General features: G+C 48.2%; 1 protein-coding gene and 1 non-coding gene across 4 annotated transcripts in view; one reads left to right on the forward strand and one right to left on the reverse strand.

Annotated features, from left to right (window-relative positions):
- Positions 1-5,431: 5,431 nt before the first annotated feature.
- ITGAL (integrin subunit alpha L) overlaps positions 5,432-20,193 on the forward strand; it is a 52,326-nt gene continuing 37,564 nt past the window's right edge. For 2 of the 3 annotated variants that reach the window (XM_077985711.1, XM_015125944.3), the window contains exons 1-9: positions 5,432-5,672; positions 7,006-7,108; positions 8,084-8,178; positions 8,290-8,357; positions 11,306-11,423; positions 11,545-11,675; positions 13,945-14,090; positions 16,369-16,501; positions 16,655-16,805. In XM_077985711.1, the coding sequence (XP_077841837.1) occupies positions 5,612-5,672; positions 7,006-7,108; positions 8,084-8,178; positions 8,290-8,357; positions 11,306-11,423; positions 11,545-11,675; positions 13,945-14,090; positions 16,369-16,501; positions 16,655-16,805 (1,006 nt within the window). In that variant the 5' untranslated portion in view covers positions 5,432-5,611. The remainder of the gene's footprint in view (positions 5,673-7,005; positions 7,109-8,083; positions 8,179-8,289; positions 8,358-11,305; positions 11,424-11,544; positions 11,676-13,944; positions 14,091-16,368; positions 16,502-16,654; positions 16,806-20,193) is intronic. The other variant, XM_077985712.1, reaches the window with a different exon arrangement.
- LOC114674496 (U7 small nuclear RNA) lies at positions 15,681-15,741 on the reverse strand. Its single transcript, XR_003725652.1, has one exon. It is a non-coding gene; the product is annotated as a U7 small nuclear RNA (small nuclear RNA).

Here is a 20,193-nt window from a genome sequence, read left to right on the forward strand (position 1 = left end):
TGCCCGGCTAATTTTTGCATTTTTAGTAGAGACGAGGTTTCACCATGTTGGCCAGGCTGGTCTTGAACTCCTGACCTCAGGCGACCTGCCCACCTCAGCGTCCAAAAGTGTTGGGATTACAGGCTTGAGCCACAGTGCCCGGCCTAAGTTTTTCTTAATTCATGAAAAATATATGGCTTCAATTGTTAACAATGATTCCTCCTGGGGTTTAGGGATGGAGAGTGGACGTTAAGACAATACTTATTCTTCTTTACACATTCCATAGTGCTTGAATTTAAAAATGTATATTCTTTTTGTAATTTCAGAACAAAACAAAAGAATTTGGTTGGAACTGCTCTACAGAGAATCAAAGAAATCAGCCTGAATTATCTGATCTTAACTGAATTTTCAAAAGACTCTCTAATACCTTCTAATTACCACAAGCCAGCTTGTTCCGTTCCAACCACCTAGCAGTACAGATAATAGATAATCTGCCTGAAAAAGGCTTCCTCAGGGCAATGACGTCTTTGCAGGTTGAACAGGATTTCTTCACAGCACAGGGAGAATCTGAAGATCCTTCCCAATTTCTTATAAACGAATACAGTTCCTTACTCTGTTGTGTTTTAAATATTTTTATGTTTTGGTTTGTTTGCTTGTTTGTGTATAAAGATAGGGTATCGCTCTGTCACCCAGGCTGCAGTGCAGTGGTCTGATCACAGCTCACTGCAGCCTCTACCACCTGGGCTCAAGTGATCCTCCCACGTCAGTTTCCCAAGTAGCTAGGACTACAGGCATACACCAGCACGCTTGGCTAATTTTTTATTTTTATTTTTAGTAGACACGAGGTCTTGCTAAGTTGCCCAGGCTGGTCTCAAACTCCTGAGCTCAAGCAATCCTCCCACCTTGGCTTCCCAAAGGGCTGCAATTACAGGTGTAAGCCACCATGCCTGGCTAATATTTTTATGCTTTTTAAAGGTAGTTTAATTTTTTTTTTTTTTTTTCCGAGACAGAGTCTCGCTCCTGTTGCCCAGACTGGAGTGCAATGGTGCACTCTGGGCTCCCTGCAACCTCCACCTCCTGGGTTCAAGTGATTCTCCTGCCTCAGCCTCCCGAGTAACTGGGATTACAGGCATGCGCCACCACACCTGGCTAATTTTGTATTTTTAGTAGAGACAGGGTTTCTCCATGTTGGTCAGGCTGGTCTTGAACTCCCGACCTCAGGTGATCCACCCAACTTGGCCTCCCAAAGTGCTGGGATTACAGGCATAAGCCATGGTGCCCAGGGTTTTTGGTTTTTTTTTTTGAGACAGAGTCTTGCCCTGTCGCCCAGGCTGGAGTGCAATGGTGCGATCTCGTCTCACTGCAACCTCCGCCTCCTAGATTTAAGCTATTCTCCTGCCTCAGCCTCCCAAGTGGCTGGGATTACAGGCACACGCCACCACGCCCAGCTAATTTTTGTATTTTTAGTAGAGGCGGGGTTTCACCATGTTGGCCAGACTGGTCTCAAACTCCTGACCTCAGGGGTTCCGCCCGCCTCGGTCTCCCAAAGTGCTGGGATTACAGGTGTGAGCCACCACGCCTAGCTAATTTTTTTAAATGGTAAAGTTATACGTCCTCGTTGTAAAAAAATATGCAGACCATATAGAAATGTATAAACCTCATTCTGCAGAGCTAACCACTGTTTAAAGTACAGTTGTATATCCTTTCCAATTTAACAAATATGTACATACATATATAATTTCATGTTTATTTTTTATTGAGATACAATTCACATACCATAAGACTCACCATTCTAAAGTATACAATTCACCAGGCACAGTGGCTGTAATCCCAGCACTTTGGGAGGCTAAGGAGAGAGGATCGATTGAGCCCAGGAGTTTGAGACCAGCCTAGACAACATAGTGAAATCCTGTCTCTACAAAAAATACAAAAGTTAGTTGGGTGTGGTGGCACACACCTGTAGTTCCAGCTACTTGGGAGGGTGAGGTGGGAGGATTGCTTGAGCCAGGGAAGTCGAGGCTGCAGTGAGCCATGATTGCACCACTGCACACCAGCCTGGGTGACAGAACAAGATCCTATATCAAAAATTAAAAAAAAAAAAAGTATAGAATTCAGTGGTTTTTAAATAGATTCACGAAATTGTGCAATCATTACCACAGTCTATTTCCAGAACATTTCATCACCTAAAATGAAACCCTATGCCCATTAGTACTCACTCCTTAGCCTCCATTTTCACGGCAAGCACCAACCTGCTTTCTGTCTCTCTATATTTGCCTGTTCTGGATATTTCACTTACTGGAGTCAGACCATATGTGATTTTTCTTTGCTGCCTTCTTTCACTAAGCATATTTTCAAGGCTTACTCATATAGTAGTATGTACTAGTACTCTTTTTTTTTTTTTTTTTTGAGATGGAGTCTCACTCCATCACCCAGGCAGGAGTGCAGTGGTATGATCGCCACTCACGGCAACCTCTGCCTCCGGGTTCAAGCGATTCTCCTGCCTCAGCCTCCCAAGTAGCTGGGACTATAGGCCATGCCACCACCCCTGGCTAATTTTTGTATTTTTAATAGAGACGGGGTTTCACCATGTCGGCCAGGCTGGTCTCAAACTCCTGCCTCAGCTGATTTACCCGCCTTGGTCTCCCAAAGTGCTGGGACTACAGGCATGAATCACTGCGCCTGGCCTGATTCTTTTTTATAGGCAAATAATATTACATTGCATGGCTATGCCCTATTTTGTTCATCCATTTGTCAGTTGATAGACATGTGGGTTGTTTCCAGTTTGGGGCTAGTATGAGTCATTATTGATACTGCTATGAGCATACATGTATAAGTTTTTGTAGGAACATATGATTTCAATTCTTTGGGGTATATACCTAGGAGGAGAACTTCTGGGTCATATAGTAACTCTATGTTTAACTTTCTGTTTTTGTTTCCTGAGATGGAGTCTCACTCTGTTTCCCAGGCTGGAGTACAGTGGTGTGATCTCAGCTCACTGCAACCTCTGCCTCCCAGGTTCAAGCAATTCTCCCGCCTCAGCCTCGCGAGTAGCTGGGACTACAGGATGCACCACCACACCCAGATAATTTTTGTACTTTTAGTAGAGACGGGGTTTTTCCATGTTGCCCAGGCTGGTCTCGAACTCCTGAACTCAGGAGTTCTCACCTCAGCCTCCCAAAGTGCTGGGATTACAGGGATGAGCCACCATGCCCGGCCTATGTTTAACTTTTTAAAAGAACTGTTGGGCTAGGTGCAATCCCAACACTTCGGGAGGCTGAGGCGGGCAAATCATTTGAGCTCAGAAATTCAAGACCAGCCTGGGCAAGGTAGAAAGACCCCCATGTCTACAAAAAATAAAAAATTAGTCAGGTGTGGTGGCCTGCATCTGTAGTTCCAGCTACTCAAGAGGCTGAGGTGGGAGAATGACTCGAACCAGTAAGGTTGAGGCTGCAGAGAGCCGAGACCACACCACTGCACTCTAGCCTAGGCAAGCCTCTCTCAAAAAAAAAAAGAACCATCAAAGTGTTTTGCACAGCATCCACACCATTTTACATTTCTTCCAGCAATGCGTTTGGCCTCCAATTTCTTCACATCTTCACTAACTCTTATTTCCTTTGTTTTAAACTCTAACCATCCAAGTAGGTGTAAAGGGTATCTCACTGTGGTTTTGATTTGCATTTCTCTAATGACTAATAATGTTGAGTATCATTTCATGTGCATGTTGGCCATTTATATGTCATTGGAGAAATGTCTACTCAACCCCTTTGCTCATTTAGAAACTTAGGTAGGTTGGTCTGAGTGCAGTCGTGTTTAAAACTAATTTTTTTTTTTTTGAGACAGAGTCTCACTCTGTCGCCCAGGCTGGAGTGCAACGGTGAGATCTTGGCTCACTGCAACCTCCATCTCCTGGGTTCAAGCAATTCTCCTGCCTCAGCCTCTCAAGTAGCTGGAATTACAGGCATGTGCCACCACGCCTGGCTAATTTTTGTAATTTTAGTAGAGACGGGGGTTTCACCATGTTGGCCAGGCTGGTCTCGAACTCCTGACCTCAGGTGATCCACCTGGCTCGGGCTCCCACAGGGCTGGGATTAGAGGTGTGAGCCACCGCACCTGGCCATTTAAAACTAATTGAGCACAACCAGTTACTAATATCTTTGTTCCTTCTGCACTGCCTCTGCTTCACTTCACTAGCCTAAAACAAATAAATAAAAATAAACTGGGCACAGTGGCTCATACCTGTAATCCCAGCACTTTGAGAGGCTGAGGCAGGAGGATTACTTGAGCATAGGAGTTCAAGATCAGCCTGGGCAACATAGTGAGAAACCATCTCAAAAAAGAAAAATTAGCCAGGCGTGGTGGCATGCATCTGTGGTTCCAGCTACTTAGGAGCAGAGGTGGGAGGATTGCTTGACTCTGGGAGTTCAAAGTTGCAGTGAGCTGTGATCGCGCCACTGCACTCTCACTTGGGTGACAGAGCAAGACCTTGTCTCAAAAAATTTATTTATTTATTTATTTTTTTTTTTGAGACGGAGTCTCGCTCTGTCACCCAGGCTGGAGTGCAGTGGCCGGATCTCAGCTCACTGCAAGCTCCGCCTCCCGGGTTCACGCCATTCTCCAGCCTCAGCCTCCCGAGTAGCTGGGACTAGAGGCGCCCGCCACCTCGCCCGGCTAGTTTTTTTTGTATTTCTTAATAGAGACGGGGTTTCACCGTGTTAGCCAGGATGGTCTCGATCTCCTGACCTCGTGATCCGCCCGTCTCGGCCTCCCAAAGTGCTGGGATTACAGGCTTGAGCCACCGCGCCCGGCCTAAAAAAGATTTAAAACAAAACAAAAAAAAAAGTGGTTATTTGTCTTTTTATTGTTGAATTATAAGAGTTTTAAAAAATATATTCTGGAGACAAATCCCTTATTAGATATATGATTTGCAAATATTTTCTCCAATTTTTTTTTTTTTAAAAGACAAAGTTTCACTTTGTTGCCCAGGCTGGTCTTGATTCCTGGCTTCAGGCGATCCTCTTACCTCCACCTCCTGAAGTCCCACAGTGCTGGGATTACAGTCAGTGAGCCACTGAACCCAGCCTCCAATTCTTTAGATTTTGCATTTTAGAACCAAAATGGGTCACTAAATACACTGTTCTGTAATCCATTCTTTTCTTTAATAGTGGTTCACGTACATCTTTCTCCCCCTGTTTTATTTTCCTTCCCTCATTCTTTTTCACTGCTGCATAGCATTCCATTGTAATTTTGCCACCGTTTATTGGACTAGTCCTCTGCTGAGCTTTACAGAGCCCTTAGGGGGGATGTTAGTGAGAAACCATGTCAGCAGTGGAGACAGTCATCTCCCTGCTATGCTGTCAGCTTTTGGATGATGTGAAAATGCAAGCAGGCACAGGAAATGTCTCTAACTTGCTTACACTTCCTCCCTGAACCCTTGCGGTTTCACAACTCCTGCAGGCACGCCTCCCTCCCCGCCTGCCAGTGTCACCAGCCTAGTGCTTCTGTGAGAAAGTACCATTGTAAGAGGCCAAAGGGCATGATCATTTTCCTCTTTCACCCTGTCTAGGTTGCCAGCAAATCCCACGGGCCTCCTGACGCTGCCCCTGGGGACACAGGTCCCTTGAGTGCTGGAAGGATGAAGGATTCCTGCATCACCGTGATGACCATGGCGCTGCTGTCTGGGTTCTTTTTCTTCGGTAGGCAAGGGAGGAGGCAGGGGAAGGGACATGTGTCTGTGACCAGAGAAACTGCAGAGCTTGGTGGAGCTGGAGTAAACAAGGAGCTGCCCCCTAAAAGTGGAATTGGCCTTAGGGATACGGGGCCCAGGGATCTTGGAAGGAGAAAGTGGGGAATGGGGAAAGAAAAGAAATAAATAGGCAAGGGGTAGAGGCAAAGATAGAGAAGGGAACATAAGAAGGGGCAGTGGGTTCTTTAAAAAGGCAGATGGGGCCGGGTGCTGTGGCTCACGTCTGTAATCCCAGCACTTTAGGAGGCTAAGGTGGGCAGATTACTTGAGGCCAGGAATTTGAGACCAGACTGGCCAACATGGCAAAAACCTCATCTCTACTAAAAATACAGTAAAATTAGCTGGGCCTGGTGGTACAGGCCTGTAATCCCAGCTACTTGGGAGGCTGAGGCATGAGAATCATTTGATTCCAGGAGGCGGAGGTTGCAGTGAGCCAAGCTTGTGCCAATGCACTCTAGCCTGGATGACAGAGCAAGACCCTGTCTCTTAAACAACAAACAAACAAAAGGCAGATAGTTAATGAGTAGCTAAAGCTGGGAGGAGGGTGCTGGGTTCTGGGGCCACCCGTGGTACCACCTCTGTGCGTTTTAGGCAAGTCCTTTCCCCTTTCCAGCCCCACACTCTTCATCTAAACAAATGAAGGCCTGGCCTCCATGATATTCTAGGATGCTCTGAACTAAACTCCACGGCGGGAGAGAAAGCAGGGCGGAAAGGACAGCCTGGGTGTGCCAGGGCGCCTGGGCAGGCCGACTGAGGGGGAAGGGGGCTGGGATCTACCCGCGCTCCAAAAGACTGGCCTTGTGGGGTGGGAAGGCAGCCCCCCAGGGATCAGGGGAGCTACAATCTGAGACTGCGGGAGGAGGCGCCTGGGCCCCATGACCGCAGAAGTGGGTGGCAGAGGCGCACCCGGCCCTGGGGCATCCCCATCTTGGCCTCTGCCTGGGAACTTGGCCACCCTCTGCCTTGGGGCCCCTTGGGTCTGCTCCTCTCTCTGGAGCCTCTAACTTCTCATCCTTCCTTCTTTGCAGAGAGACCAAACGGGAAGTTGTGTTCTCAGGCCCTGGGAAGAGCTTTCAGAGCTCTAGAGGGGCCGGGAGTTGCTCCTTCCATATTCCCCAAAGTTAACGCCCTGGAGGGGAAGCGCAGGGCGCGGGTCCGCTCTGCCCGCCTGGGTGCGGGCGGCCTGGGGAGCGAGAGCCAGGTGGGCCTGGGATCGGCCACCTGCCGGGCACGTGCAGGGCGGGGGTCCGTGGGTCGCAGCTGACGCCCCTTGCCTTCCTCAGCGCCGGCCTCGAGCTACAACCTGGACGTGCGGGGCGCGCGGAGCTTCTCCCCACCGCGCGCCGGGAGGCACTTTGGATACCGCGTCCTGCAGGTCGGAAACGGGTGAGCTGTGCCCCGCAAATCCTCTTCCTGATGCCCGCCCTGGGGCAGCCCCCAAGGGGCCGCTCTCCAGGGGTTCCCGTCTGGAGGAGCCTGTGGTGGGTGGGAATCCTCAGAGATAGGAGTGAGGGATCAAAAAGCGGGACACAGGCGATCAGGGAGGCCATGGAAGTGCAGAACAGGGAAGGATCCCAGCCCCCAAACACTTCGCATTGCCCAGTAGGTTCCTGACACTCCCTTACTTCCCTGCGAGTGCCTGGAAGCCAGGAGTTTGTTCTCTCTTACTAACCCTTCTTAGATATACCACCGCCCAGCACACAGTAGGTAAGCCACGAATGGCTTTTGAATCAAGCACTGAATGAATGAACCTGTCATGAGACATTCTGGCGGATCATTCTCTGGGCCTCAAAGACTGTAAATGCAAAGGAACCTTAATTTTCTAGGATTTTGGCATTTGGAATTATTTCTCTGGGATTCTGTAGGGAAGAGGTGAGGATGGAGGCACCTTCCTTTTTTTTTTTTTTTTTTTTTTTTTTTTTTTCCTGTTTGACACGGAGTTTTGCTCTTGTTACCCAGGCTGTAGTGCAACGGTTAGATCTCGGCTCACTGCAATCTCTGCCTCCCAGGTTCAAGCCATTCTCCTGCCTCAGCCTCCTGAATAGCTGGGATTACAGGCATGCGCCACTATGCCGGGCTAATTTTTGTATTTTTAGTAGAGACAGGGTTTCACCATATTGGCCAGGCTAGTCTCAAATTCCTGACCTCAGGTGATCTGCCCATGTCGGCCTCCCAAAGTACCTTGGCCTCATGCCAAAGTTACAGGCATGAGCCACCCCGCCCGGCCGCAGGCACCTTCTTGAAGGGGAATGGTTGCAGTGTTTGGAGAGATGAGGCGGGAGATCTGAACCTCCTGAGCAGGCAGGAGGAGGTGGGTACAGATCTGGGCCACTCCCTCTCACAGGTGAGATTTCTCCCCAGGGTCATCGTGGGAGCTCCAGGGGAGGGGAACAGCACGGGAAGCCTCTATCAGTGCCAGTCGGGCACAGGACACTGCCTGCCAGTCAGCCTGAGAGGTGAGTAACTGGGGGTGAGCTGGGAAGAATGGGATCTTGGGGAATCTGAGGCTGGCCCCAGCCCACCTAGATTGCCTGAGCTCCTCCAGACCAACTTTCTGGTGCCTACAGGTTCCAACTATACCTCCAAGTACTTGGGAATGACCTTGGCAACAGATCCCACAGATGGAAGCGTTTTGGTAAGAATTTTGTACAGTGGTGTTATCAGAGCCTGTGAAGCTCGATCCAAGTAATGAGAGAAGAAAAGAGGAAGAATGTGGACAAAAGTTCCCACAGACAGTCAAAGGCATCAGAGTCAATTAGTGTTTATTGAGAACCAATGATGAGCCAGCTTTTTTGTTTTTGAGACAAGGTCTCATTCTATTATTCTATTGCCCAGGCTGGAGTGCAGTGGCGTGATCACAGCCTCACTGTAGCCTCAACCTCCCTGTGCTCAAGTAATCCTCCCGCCTCAGCCTCCCAATTAGCTGGGACTATAGGTGCATGCTATCACGCCCAGCTAATTTTTATATTTTTGTAGAGAGAGAGTGTCACCATGTTGCCCAGACTGGTCTTGAGCTGAAGAATCCTCCTGCCTCAGCTTCCCAAAGTGTTGGGATTACAGGTGTGAGTCACCACACCCAGCAGAGCCAGCTATTTTCAAGAACTTACCTCATTTTTCTTCCAGATATGAAATATCTGTGATCATTGATATGCAATATGATTTTTAGTGGTATACAAGCTTTTAATGTTTTCATGGTTATAAATTTCTTTAGTGGCTTATTAGAAAAAAAATCTATGACAAGCACATCAAATTTTTAATTTCCTATATCATATTGCTTAGGAAGGCTGAAGTTAAACAAAAATTTAAAGGAAACTATTAAGAAAATAAAAGTATGCTCATATGGCAGATATTGTGAAGTATTACACTAATGCCTAAAGTTTAGGAAACACTGCTTTTTTTTTTTTTTTTTTTTTTTTTTTTTTTTTTTTTTGAGACAGAGTTTCACTCTTGTCACCCCGGCTGGATTGCAGTGGCATGATCTTGGTTCACTGCAAATTCTGCCTCCCGAGTTCAAATGATTCTCCTGCCTCAGCCTCCAGAGTAGCTGGGATTACAGGCGTATGCCACCATACCCGGCTAATTTTTGTATTTTTAGTAGAGATGGAATTTCACCATGTTGGTCAGGCTGGTCTCGAACTCCTGACCTCAGGTGATATGCCCGCCTCGACCTCCCAAAGTGCTGGGATTACAGGCATGAGCTACTACACCTTGTCACTTTATTTCTTTTAACCCCGCAAGACACTCATATGAGATAGGGATCAGTGTACACATTTCACACACGAGGAAACAGGACCAAAGGATTAAGAGACTTGACCAAGGTCACGTGGTTGTAAAGTGGTAAAGTCAGGATTTGAATAAAATTCTCATTTGATCCCAAGTTCATTGCTGTTTCCAGCCAGCATCCTTCTGTGTGAGAGATAGAAAACTGAATGAAATACTGATCCGGTGTTTAAGTAGAACTTGTTTATTTAGCTATTATATGCCAGGCATCAGGCTAGGTTCTGACAGGGGAAGGGGAGTGAAATACAAAGTTGATGAGGCCGGGCCGGTGGCTTATACCCGTAACCCCAGCACTTTGGGAAGCCAAAACTGGATGATTGATTGAGGCCAGGAGTTCAAGACCAGCCTGGTCAACCCTGTCCCTACAAAAAAAAAAAAAAAAAAAATGTTTTTTTCATTAGCTGGGCATGGTGGCACACGTGTGTAGTCCCAGCTACTCGGGAGGATCAGTTGAGGCTAGGAGTTCAAGGCTACAGTGAGCTATGATCACACCATTACACTCTAGCCAGGGAGACAGAGTGAGACCTGTGTCTAAAAAAAACAAAAGCAAAACAAAACAAAAAGATGACCATGATACGAGCCCAGACTTTGAAGAAATTGCAATCTGGCAGGAAAGGGTCATAAATGAAAGAAATTACTTTGGGAGGCCGAGGCAGGTGGATCGCTTGAGCCTAGGAGTTTAAGACTGGCCTGGGCAACATGGAAAACTCCAGCTCTACAAAAAAATTAGCTGGGCATGGTGGCGTGTGCCTGTAGTGCCAGTTATTTGGGAGGCTGAGGTGGGAGGATCACCTGAGCCCAGGAAGTTGAGGCTGCAGTGAGCCATGATTGTGCCACTGCACTCCAGCCTGGGTGATGAGAGTGAGACCCAAGAAGAAAGAAAGCAAGGAAAGAAAGAAAGGAGGGAGGGAGGGAGGGAAAAAGGGAGGGAGGGAGGGGAGAGGAGGAGAGAGAGAGATAGAGAGGAAGGAAAGAAAAGGGAAGGAAGAAAGAAGAAAAAGAAAGAGGAGGGAAGGAAGGAAGGAAAGAAGGAAAGAAAAGGCCGGGTGCAGTGGCTCACTCCTATAATCCCAGCACTTTGGGAGGCCGAGGTGGACAGACACAAGGTCAGGAGTTTGAGACCATCCTGGCCAATATGGTGAAACCCCGTCTTTACTAAAAATACAAAAATTAACTGGGCATGGTGGTGGGTACCTGTAGTTCCAGCTGCTCAGGAAGCTGAGGCAGGAGAATCGCTTGAACCTGGGAAGCAGAGGTTGCAGTGAGCCAAGATCACGCCACTGCACTCCAGACTGGGCGACAGAGCAAGACTCTGTCAAAAAAAAAAAAAAAAAAAAGACGGAGAAAGAGAGAGAGAAAAAGAAAGAAAAGAAAAAGAGAAAGAAGAAATAAATAAACAAACAAATAAATAAATGAGGGGAGGGGGAAGGAAAGGGAAGGGAAAAAGAAAGAAAGAGACACCTTTTATTCTGGGAATCTTGATAATTTGATTCGGCTGGAACACAGAAAGAGAGATTGGGACCAGGAGAAGATAGGCCTGGAAATGTGGGGTCGTGCCCAATGTAAGCCCCGCTAAGGAGTCCAGACTTTATCCTACAGGCGGTGAGGATCCATTGGCATAGAGCATTGGTAGGATGGGAGGGATGGACACTAGAGACTGTGGAGGTGCACATTCCTTGCCTTGGTAACCAGTTGGATAGAGGAAGTGAGAAAGGACTCCGAACGTTCTTATTCTTGGTTGATGGTGCCCAGAAGACACATAGCAAATAGGAGACCCAAATCTTTGGCCTTTGCTTCCTTTAGGCCTGTGACCCTGGGCTGTCTCGAACGTGTGACCAGAACACCTATCTGAGTGGCCTGTGTTACCTCTTCCACCAGAATCTGCAGGGTGCCATGCTGCAGGGGCACCCTGGTTTTCAGGGTAAGGAACTGGGGACTCAGTGGGTAAAAATACCTCCAAGTGGCTGCCCCTAGGGAGAACCAGCATGGGCGGTCAAACACCAGAGATGCTTCATTGGGTCCCTTGCGTCTGGCCTCTGCAGAATGTATCAAGGGCAACGTAGACCTGGTATTTCTGTTTGATGGTTCGATGAGCTTGCAGCCAGATGAATTTCAGAAAATTCTGGACTTCATGAAGGATGTGATGAAGAAACTCAGCAACACTTCCTACCAGGTAAAAATGCTAGTTAGGATTCTTGGTTGCAGGCAACCAAGAATGGCTTAAACCATGAAAGGAAATTTTAGTATGTGATATCCTCAGAGCCTATGGGCATGGCTATAACTGGGCCTCTGGAAGGGATAAGAACCAGGGAGTTGAAGGCTTCTAGGAGTCTCTCTAGTTCTCATTTCCTTTTTTTTTTTTCTTGAGATGGAGTTTCATTCTTGTTGCCCAGACTGGAGTGCAATGGCACGATCTCAACTCACTGAAACCTCCGCCTCCCGGGTTCAAGCGAGTCTCTTGCCTCAGCCTCCCAAGTAGCTGGGATTACAGGCACCTGCCACTATACCCAGCTGATTTTTGTATTTTTAGTAGAGACGGGGTTTCACCATGTTGGCCAGGCTGGTCTCAAACTCCTGACCTTGTGATCCACCCACCTTGACCTCCCAAAGTGTGGGATTACAGGCATGAGTCACCGTGCACGGCCTTTTTTTCTTTTTGAGACAGGGTCTCACTGTGTCCCCAAGGCTGGAATGCAGTGACACAATCATAGCTCACTGTAGCCTCAAACTCCTATGCTCAAATGATCCTCCCAAGTAGCTGGGACTACCCGTGTGCACCACTGTGCGTGACTAATTTTTATTTTTTATTTATTTTTATTTTTTATTTATTTTTTTGAGACGGAGTCTCGTTCTGTCGCCCAGGCTGGAGTGCAGTGGCGCGATCTTGGCTCACTGCAAGCTCCGCCTCCCGGGTTCACGCCATTTTCCTGCCTCAGCCTCTGGAGTAGCTGGGACTACAGGCGCCCACCACCATGCCCGTCTAATTTTTTGTATTTTTAGTAGAGATGGAGTTTCACCGTGTTAGCCAGGATGGTCTCAATCTCCTGACCTCGTGATCTGCCCGCCTCGGCCTCCCAAAGTGCTGGGATTACAGGCGTGAACCACTGCGCCTGGCCCATGCGTGGCTAATTTTTAAATTTTCTGTAGAGATGGTTTATCATTGTGTTGCCCAGACTGATCTCAAACTCCTGGACATCTCAAGAGATCCTCCTGCCTCGGCCTCCCAAAGTGCTGGGGTTACAGGCATGAGCCACTGTGCCCAGCTAGTTCTCATTTCTGTTTCTTTTTGAGTCTTTGCTTCCTTATTCTCTTTTCTCAGTCTCTGTAGACTGGCTCCCTTAGCACCTTTAGACCACATGGACCTATGGAAAGCTCCTAAGTTCACATGTTAAAGTTCCAAGAGGGCTTTTTACCTTTCCCTCAGCCAACGCCTCCCTTTGCAAATTCCCAGTTCTCAGAGAAGAAGCTCTGGCTGGCCTAGCTTCAGTCAGGTGTTGATCCCTGGCCCAGCCAACTGTGTCTAGTTAAGCAGGGTCACTCAGCAGAAATATGGCTACTGGAACCCATCCCTGTCAGTGACATAGGTGGACCCAGAGAATAGGAGCTCAACACACAGTATTACATGAGGGAGCAAGGTTTATTTCGTTTTATTTCTGGGCTTATTTGTATATTGCCTCATTTTCAAAAGAATTATCTAAGGCAAGGATGTGGAGTTGAGTTGCCCAGGTCCTGCATAAGAAGACGTTGAGCCAGGCACAGTGGCTCACACCTGTAATCCCAGCACATTGGGAGGCTTAGCCGGGAGGATCACTTGAAGCCAGGAGTTCGAGACCAGCCTAGGCAACATAGCAAGACCCCATTTCTACAAAAAATAAAAGCTAGCCCAGTGTGGTGGCATGTGCCTGTAGTCCCAGCTACTTCGGAGGCTGATGAGGGAGGATGGCTCGAGCCTGGGAGGCTGAGGCTGTAGTGAGCTATAGTTGTGCCCTGCACTCTAGCCTGGGAGACAGAACAAGACCCTGTCTTGAAAAAGAAGAAGTAGAGTTTGGGGCTGGGCACTGTGGCTCACGCCTGTAATCCCACACTTTGGGAGGCCGAGGCAGGTGGATCACCTGAAGTCAGGAGTTCGAGACCAGCCTGACCAATATGGTGAAACACCGTCTCTACTAAGAATACACACACACACACACAAAATAGTCAGGTGTGGTGGCACGTGCCTGTAATCACAGCTACTTGGGAGGCTGAGGCACGAAAATCGCTGGAACCCGGGAGGCAGAGGTTGCAGTGAGCCAAGATCATGCCACTGCACTCTAGCCTGAGCAACAGAGCAAAACTCCATCTCAAAAAAAAAAAAAAAAAAAAAAAAAAAGAAAAGAAAAGTTTGGAACAGACAAATGGAAAGGGATATATAATTGAATATCATTTCTTCCTTCCTTTTCTAGTTTGCTGCTGTTCAGTTTTCCACAAGCTACAAAACAGAATTTGATTTCTCAGATTATGTTAAACAGAAGGACCCTGATACTCTGCTGGAGCATGTAAAGCACATGTTGCTATTGACCAACACCTTTGGTGCCATCAACTATGTCGCGTGAGTTCCCTTTTGCAGGAGAGCGCGTGTCCAGTCATTTGTTCTGGGTGATCTACCCTCTTCCAGCTGCAGGGCACGGGAACTCAGTAGGTAGGTACAGCAAGGGGCAGTTTATTGTCTGAATTAAAGTGGAACAATTTTACTGCAGGTTCTTTTGGTTGTACATAACAGAAATCTACTCTGTACTAATTAAATCCAAAAGAGAAACTCTAAGCCAGGTGCACAATCTGTAATCCCAGTGCTTTGGGAAGCTGGGGTGGGAGGATCTCTTGAGCCCAGAAGTTTTTGTTTGGTTGGTTGATTTTTGTTTTTGTTTTTTGAGACGGAGTTTTGCTCTTGTTGCCCAGGCTGTAGTGCATTGGCACGATCTCGGCTCACTGTAACCTCCAACTCCCAGGTTCAAGCCATTCTCCTGCCTCAGCCTCCCAAGTAGCTGGGATTACAGACCTGTGCCCCCATACCAGTCTAATTTTTTTTGTATTTTTAGTAGAGATGGGCTTTTACCATGTTGGCCAGGCTGGTCTCAAACTCTTGACCTCAGGTGATCCACCTGCCTTGCCCTCCCAAAGTGCTGGGATTTACAGCACTTTGAGTGCTGTAGTCCCAGCTACTTCGGAGGCTGGGACTACAGGTGTGAGTCACCACACCGGGCCTATGAGCCAGGAGTTTGAAGCTGCAGTGAGCTATGATCACACCATTGCACTCCAGCCTGGGCAACAGAGCAAGATCCTATCTCTAAAAAATAAAAAATAATTTAAAAATGAAGAGCCAGGACACCAGTGTGGCTGGAGAGAAATAAGTGAGAGGGGGAAAATAGTAGGTGATGAGGTCGGAGAGATCATGAGGGTCTGGATGGGTTAGTGACTTGGAGGCCATAGTGAGGACTTTGGCTTTCCTCTGAGTAAGATGAGAAGTCATTAAAGGTTTTGAGTAGAAGAGTGATGATCTGATTTATGTTTTTTAAAAGATCCCTCTGGCTGCGGGGTTGATATTAGACTGTAGAGGGGACAAAGGCGGGTAGAAGTGATAGGGCCAGTTAGGACGCTATTGAAAAATCCAGATAGAGACAATGGTTGTCTAAGCCAGGGTGGAAATCCATGAACAGGACCCGCAATAGGCCCATGTCTGTGTGGATGGAGATTGGAGAAGCATTTTGCATCCAGATAGAACCAGAGGTCTTGATAGCAGGTGTTCGTGGGTAAGACAGTTCACATCTCGCTGCTGTTTCAGCAAGAGCTACGGCCAACCCAGCTTACTCAGAGGGAGGTTGTGGACAAGGCAGGAATTTTCTTTTTCTTTTTTTTAGAGTCAAGTCTCACTCTGTTGCCCAGGCTGGAGTGCAGTGACGTGATCCTAGCTCACTGTAGCCTTAAACTCCCGGGCTCAAGCGAACCTCCTGCCTCAGCCTCCTGAGTAGGGACTACAATCACACACCACCATGCCTGGCTAATTGTTTTCATCTTTGTAGAGTTGGGGTCTCGCTATGTTGCCCAGACTGGTCTGGAACTCCCAGGACAGAAAACTTTAGCCTTGGCCCATCTGGTGTTCAGTTCTCCCTTCTTTGTTTATTTTTTAAATTTTTTTGAGGGTGGAGGATTTTAGCAAAAAACAGAAAGCCTGCTAGACAAAATCTAAAAGAGCTCTAACAGTAGTTCTCCCTCCTTCATCTCACATGCACAAGCACCTCCTCTGTGCTGGGAGCCAGAGATACAGCAACAAATCCAACATGGTCCTTTCCTTGAGGAGCTCATGGTTTAGGGGGAAAATTGATAGAGAAGTCTTGGTAATTCATTGGGTTCACTGCTATAGTAGAGATCCGGAGGCGGGCTGGGTACTATGGGAAGGCAGAGGAGGTGCTGAAAGAGTTTGCTCTGGAAGAGTGACTCCCCAATTTTCTTAAGCTGTGGGACCCTCTCTTCCACATTGAAATCTCACTTGGATCAACATCTGTAACTGATTAAAGAGTGGTGGCCATGTGGTTGCAATGGAGGGTGGGAAGCCCAGAGTCATTCCTCACAAAACCTCCTCCTCCTGCCCATGGGCTCTGGGACACTCTCTGGACTGCCCAGGATGCAATGTGAGGACCACTGGTCCAGAAGGAAAGGGGTGGCAGCAAGGAGGTTTAGAGGTGACTGCTGCAGGCTTGGAATCCCGGCCTGGGAGATCCAGGAAGGGCTTTTGCGTAACCAGTATGGCGGTGACTTGATGAGCAGGTGGGGAAGGAGACCTCAGGCCCTGGTTTTGGGGAGTCTCTCACCTCCTCCTTTCCTGGACACAGGACAGAGGTGTTCCGGGAGGAGCTGGGGGCCCGGCCAGATGCCACCAAAGTGCTCATCATCATCACGGATGGGGAGGCCACTGACAGTGGCGACATCGATGCGGCCAAAGACATCATCCGCTACATCATCGGGGTAGGGTCCCGGCTGCTTCCTACATCTCGCCTTCCCTCTCCTCTTTCTGAACCCCAGGCCCCTTTCTTCCTGGAGCCAAACTCTTGTGAAAATAATGGCAAACTGGACTGAGGTTTGGGGGATTTCAGCTCCTCACTCTCCTCTCCCTCACAGATTGGAAAGCATTTTCAGACCAAGGAGAGTCAGGAGACACTTCACAAATTTGCCTCAAAACCTGCGAGTGAGTTTGTAAAAATTCTGGACACATTTGAGAAGCTGAAAGATCTATTCACTGAGCTGCAGAAGAAGATCTATGTCATTGAGGGTGAGTGACAGGCCCTGGGAGAGGGCTCGGGAGGCTGAATACAGAAATTCCCCTGGGACATCAGGCCAGGCTCAGCGGATCACGCCTGTAATCCCAGCACTTTGGGAGGCTGAGGCAGGTGGATCAATTGAGCCCAGGAGCTTGAGACCAGCCTGGGCAACATGGAGAAACCCCATCTATACTAAAAATACAAAAAATGGCCAGGTGTGGTGGTGAGTGCCTGTAATCCCAGCTACTCAGGAGGCTGAGGCACAAGAATCTCTTGAACTCAGGAGGCAGAGGACGCAGTGAGCCAAGATTGCACCACTGCACTCCAGTCTGGGTGGCAGAGGAAGACTCCATTTCAAGAAACAAAAAACAAAAACGGCTGAGCGCGGTGGCTCACACCTGTAATCTCAGCACTTTGGGAGGCCGAGGCGGGCAGATCACCTGAAGTCAGGAGATCGAGACCAGCCTGGCCAACGTGGCAAAACCCCGTCTCTACTAAAAATACAAAAATTAGCTGGGCATGGTGGCACATGCCTGTAATCCCAGCTACTCAGGGGGCTGAGGCAGGAGAATTGCTTGAACCCAGGAGGCGGAGGTTGCAGTGAGCCAAGATCACGCCATTGCACTCCAGCCTGGTAGGCAACAGAGTGAGACTCAGTCTCAAAAAAAAAAAAAAAAAAAAAAGAACAAAAGACCTCCCCTAGGACATCATATTAGAAACACAAAGAATAATAAGCACTTACTGAATATCTGATCTTGTGCTAAGGGCTTACCTAAATAAAACAGACCTTTAGAAGGAATTTAGGAGAGGGTCATTTGGGAGCAGCCTCTGTGATCTTCCTTTCTCTTCCTTCTTTCTCTCCTTCCTTCCTTCCTCCCTTCCTTCCCTGTCCCTCCCCTCCCCTCCTCTTCTCTTCTTTTCTCTTCTCTTTCTTTTCTATTCTTTTTGGGTTTTTTTGAGACAGAGTCTCGCTCTGTTGCCCAGGCTGGAGTGTAGTCACACGATCTTAGCTCACTGCAAGCTCCACTTCCCAGGTTCACGCCATTTTCCTGCCTCAGCCTCCCGAGTAGCTGGGACCACAGGCGCCCACCACCACGCCCAGCTAATTTTTTGTATTTTTGTATTTTTTAGTAGAGCCTCTGCACCTGGCCTCTTTTCTTTTTTGCTTTTCTTTCACAGGGTCTCACTCTGTCACCCAGGCTGGGGTACAGTGGCATGATCACAGTTCACTGCAGCCTTAGCCTTCCAGGATCAGGTGATCCTCCCACCTCAGCCTCCCAAGTAGCTGGGACTATAGGTGTATGATACCACACCTGGCTAATTTTTTTTTTCATTTGGTACTTTTTGTAGAGGCAGGGGTCTCGCTATGTTGCCCAGGCTGGTCTCGAATTCCTGGCCCCAAGCAATCTGCCCGCCTCGGCCTCCTAAAGTGTTAGGATTATGGGCGTGAGCCACCACACCCGGCCCTCTGTGATATTTCTTTCTGAAATTCCATCTTCTCCTGGAGCTCAGGTTGATCCAGGACTGACCTATGTCTTGCTGGTGTGATCTGAGCCCTGCAGAGTGAATATAATTCCTCCCCCTTCTTGCTCAATGTCTTGCTGTCACTTATCTGAGGCTCCACATTACTTCAGAAGGGCAGACGGGCAGGGGCCAGTGTGAAGAACCCGCAAGTCTTCTTTCCTGGCCTAGAATAAGAAAAGATTTGTATTGTGGTCACCAGATGGAGGACTGGTTATGGAGGGCATTTCCCCAGGAAGCTTACTTGGCTGAAAGATATGTGATTCCTACAGGAAAGTCTCCTTTGCTAGGACACAGCCTTGGTGTTCAGTTCAGTTAAAGAAGCATGGGCTGGCCGGGCGCGGTGGCTCACGCCTGTAATCCCAGCACTTTGGGAGGCCTACGCGGCTGGATCACGAGGTCAGGAGATCGAGACCATCCTGGCTAACACAGTGAAACCCCGTCTCTACTAAAAATACAAAAAATTAGCCGGGCGTGGCGGCGGGCGCCTGTAGTCCCAGTTACTCGGGAGGCTGAGGCAGGGGAATGGTGTGAACCTGGGAGGTGGAGCTTGCAGTAAGCCGAGATTATGCCACTGCACTCTAGCCTGGGTGACAGAGCGAGACTCCGTCTCAGAAAAAAAAAAAAAAAAAAAAAAAGAAGCAATGGGCTGAGAGCGGGGGCTCATGCCTGTCATCCCAACACTCTGGGAGGCCTAGGTGGGCGGATCACTTGAGGTCAGGAGTTTGAGACCAGCCTGACCAACATGGTGAAACCCAGTCTCTATTAAAAATACAAAAATTAGTTGGGTGTGGCGGCGGGTGCCTGTAATCCCAGCTACTTGGGAGGCTAAGGCAGGAGAATCACTTGAACCCAGGAGGCAGAGGTCACAGTGAGCTGAGATTGTGACACCGCACTCCAGCCTGGGTGACGAAAGCAAAATTCTGTCTCAAAAAAAAAAAAAAAAAAAAAAAAAAAAAAAAAAGAGCAATGGTCCAGTCTGGGCAGCATAGCAAGACCCCATGTCTAAATAAATAATAAAAATGAAAAGTGAATTTTTAAAAAATGTTTTTTTAAAAAATTCACTCTCTGGCCGGGCACGGTGGCTTACGCATGTAATCCCAGCACTTTGGGAGGCCAAAGTGGGCGGATCAAGCGGTCAGGAGATCAGGATCATCCTGGCTAACACAGTGAAACCCCAAACCCCGTCTCTACTAAAATAATTAGCCAGGCGTGGTGGTGTGTGCTTGTAGTCCCAGCTACTCGGGAGGCTGAGGCAGGATAATCGCTTGAACCTGGAGGTGGAGGTTGCAGCCACTGTACTCCAGCCTGAGTGACAGAGACTCTGTCTAAAAAAAAAAAAAAAAAAATTCACTCTCAACTGGCTTTTAAGCTCAGATATGAAAGATGAGATTCAAACAGCAACATGAGGAAGGTGGAATGAGGGCAGAGAGAAGCACAGGTGCAAGACCAGGGGCAGGGAAAGGGCTCAGCATGCCAGGAAAATGGAAAAAGTTCAGTGTGACCGGAGCGCAGTGAGGAAGGGAGAGAGAAGGTTGGCAAGGAGGTAAGTGTCTTCCAGACCCTCAGAAAGAGTTTCGATTTCAGTGTGAAGATTGATGAGAAATCATGAGGAGTTTTTTGTTGCTGTTGTTTTGAGACAGGGACTCACTCTGTTGCCCAGACTGGAGTGCAGTGGCGCGATCACAGCTCACTGCAGCCTCAAACTCCTGGGCTCAAGCAGTCCTCCCACGTCGACCTCCTGAGTAGCTGGGACTACAGATACACACCACCACACCTGGCTAATTTTTAAATTTTTTTGTAGAGACAAGAGTTTCTACTATATTGCCCAAGCAGGTCTTGAACTTCTGGGCTCAAGCAATCCTCCTGCCTCAGCCT

The sequence above is a fragment of the Macaca mulatta genome, chromosome 20 (assembly GCF_049350105.2).
Source record: "Macaca mulatta isolate MMU2019108-1 chromosome 20, T2T-MMU8v2.0, whole genome shotgun sequence".
In the NCBI taxonomy this organism is placed as follows: Eukaryota; Metazoa; Chordata; class Mammalia; order Primates; family Cercopithecidae; genus Macaca; species Macaca mulatta.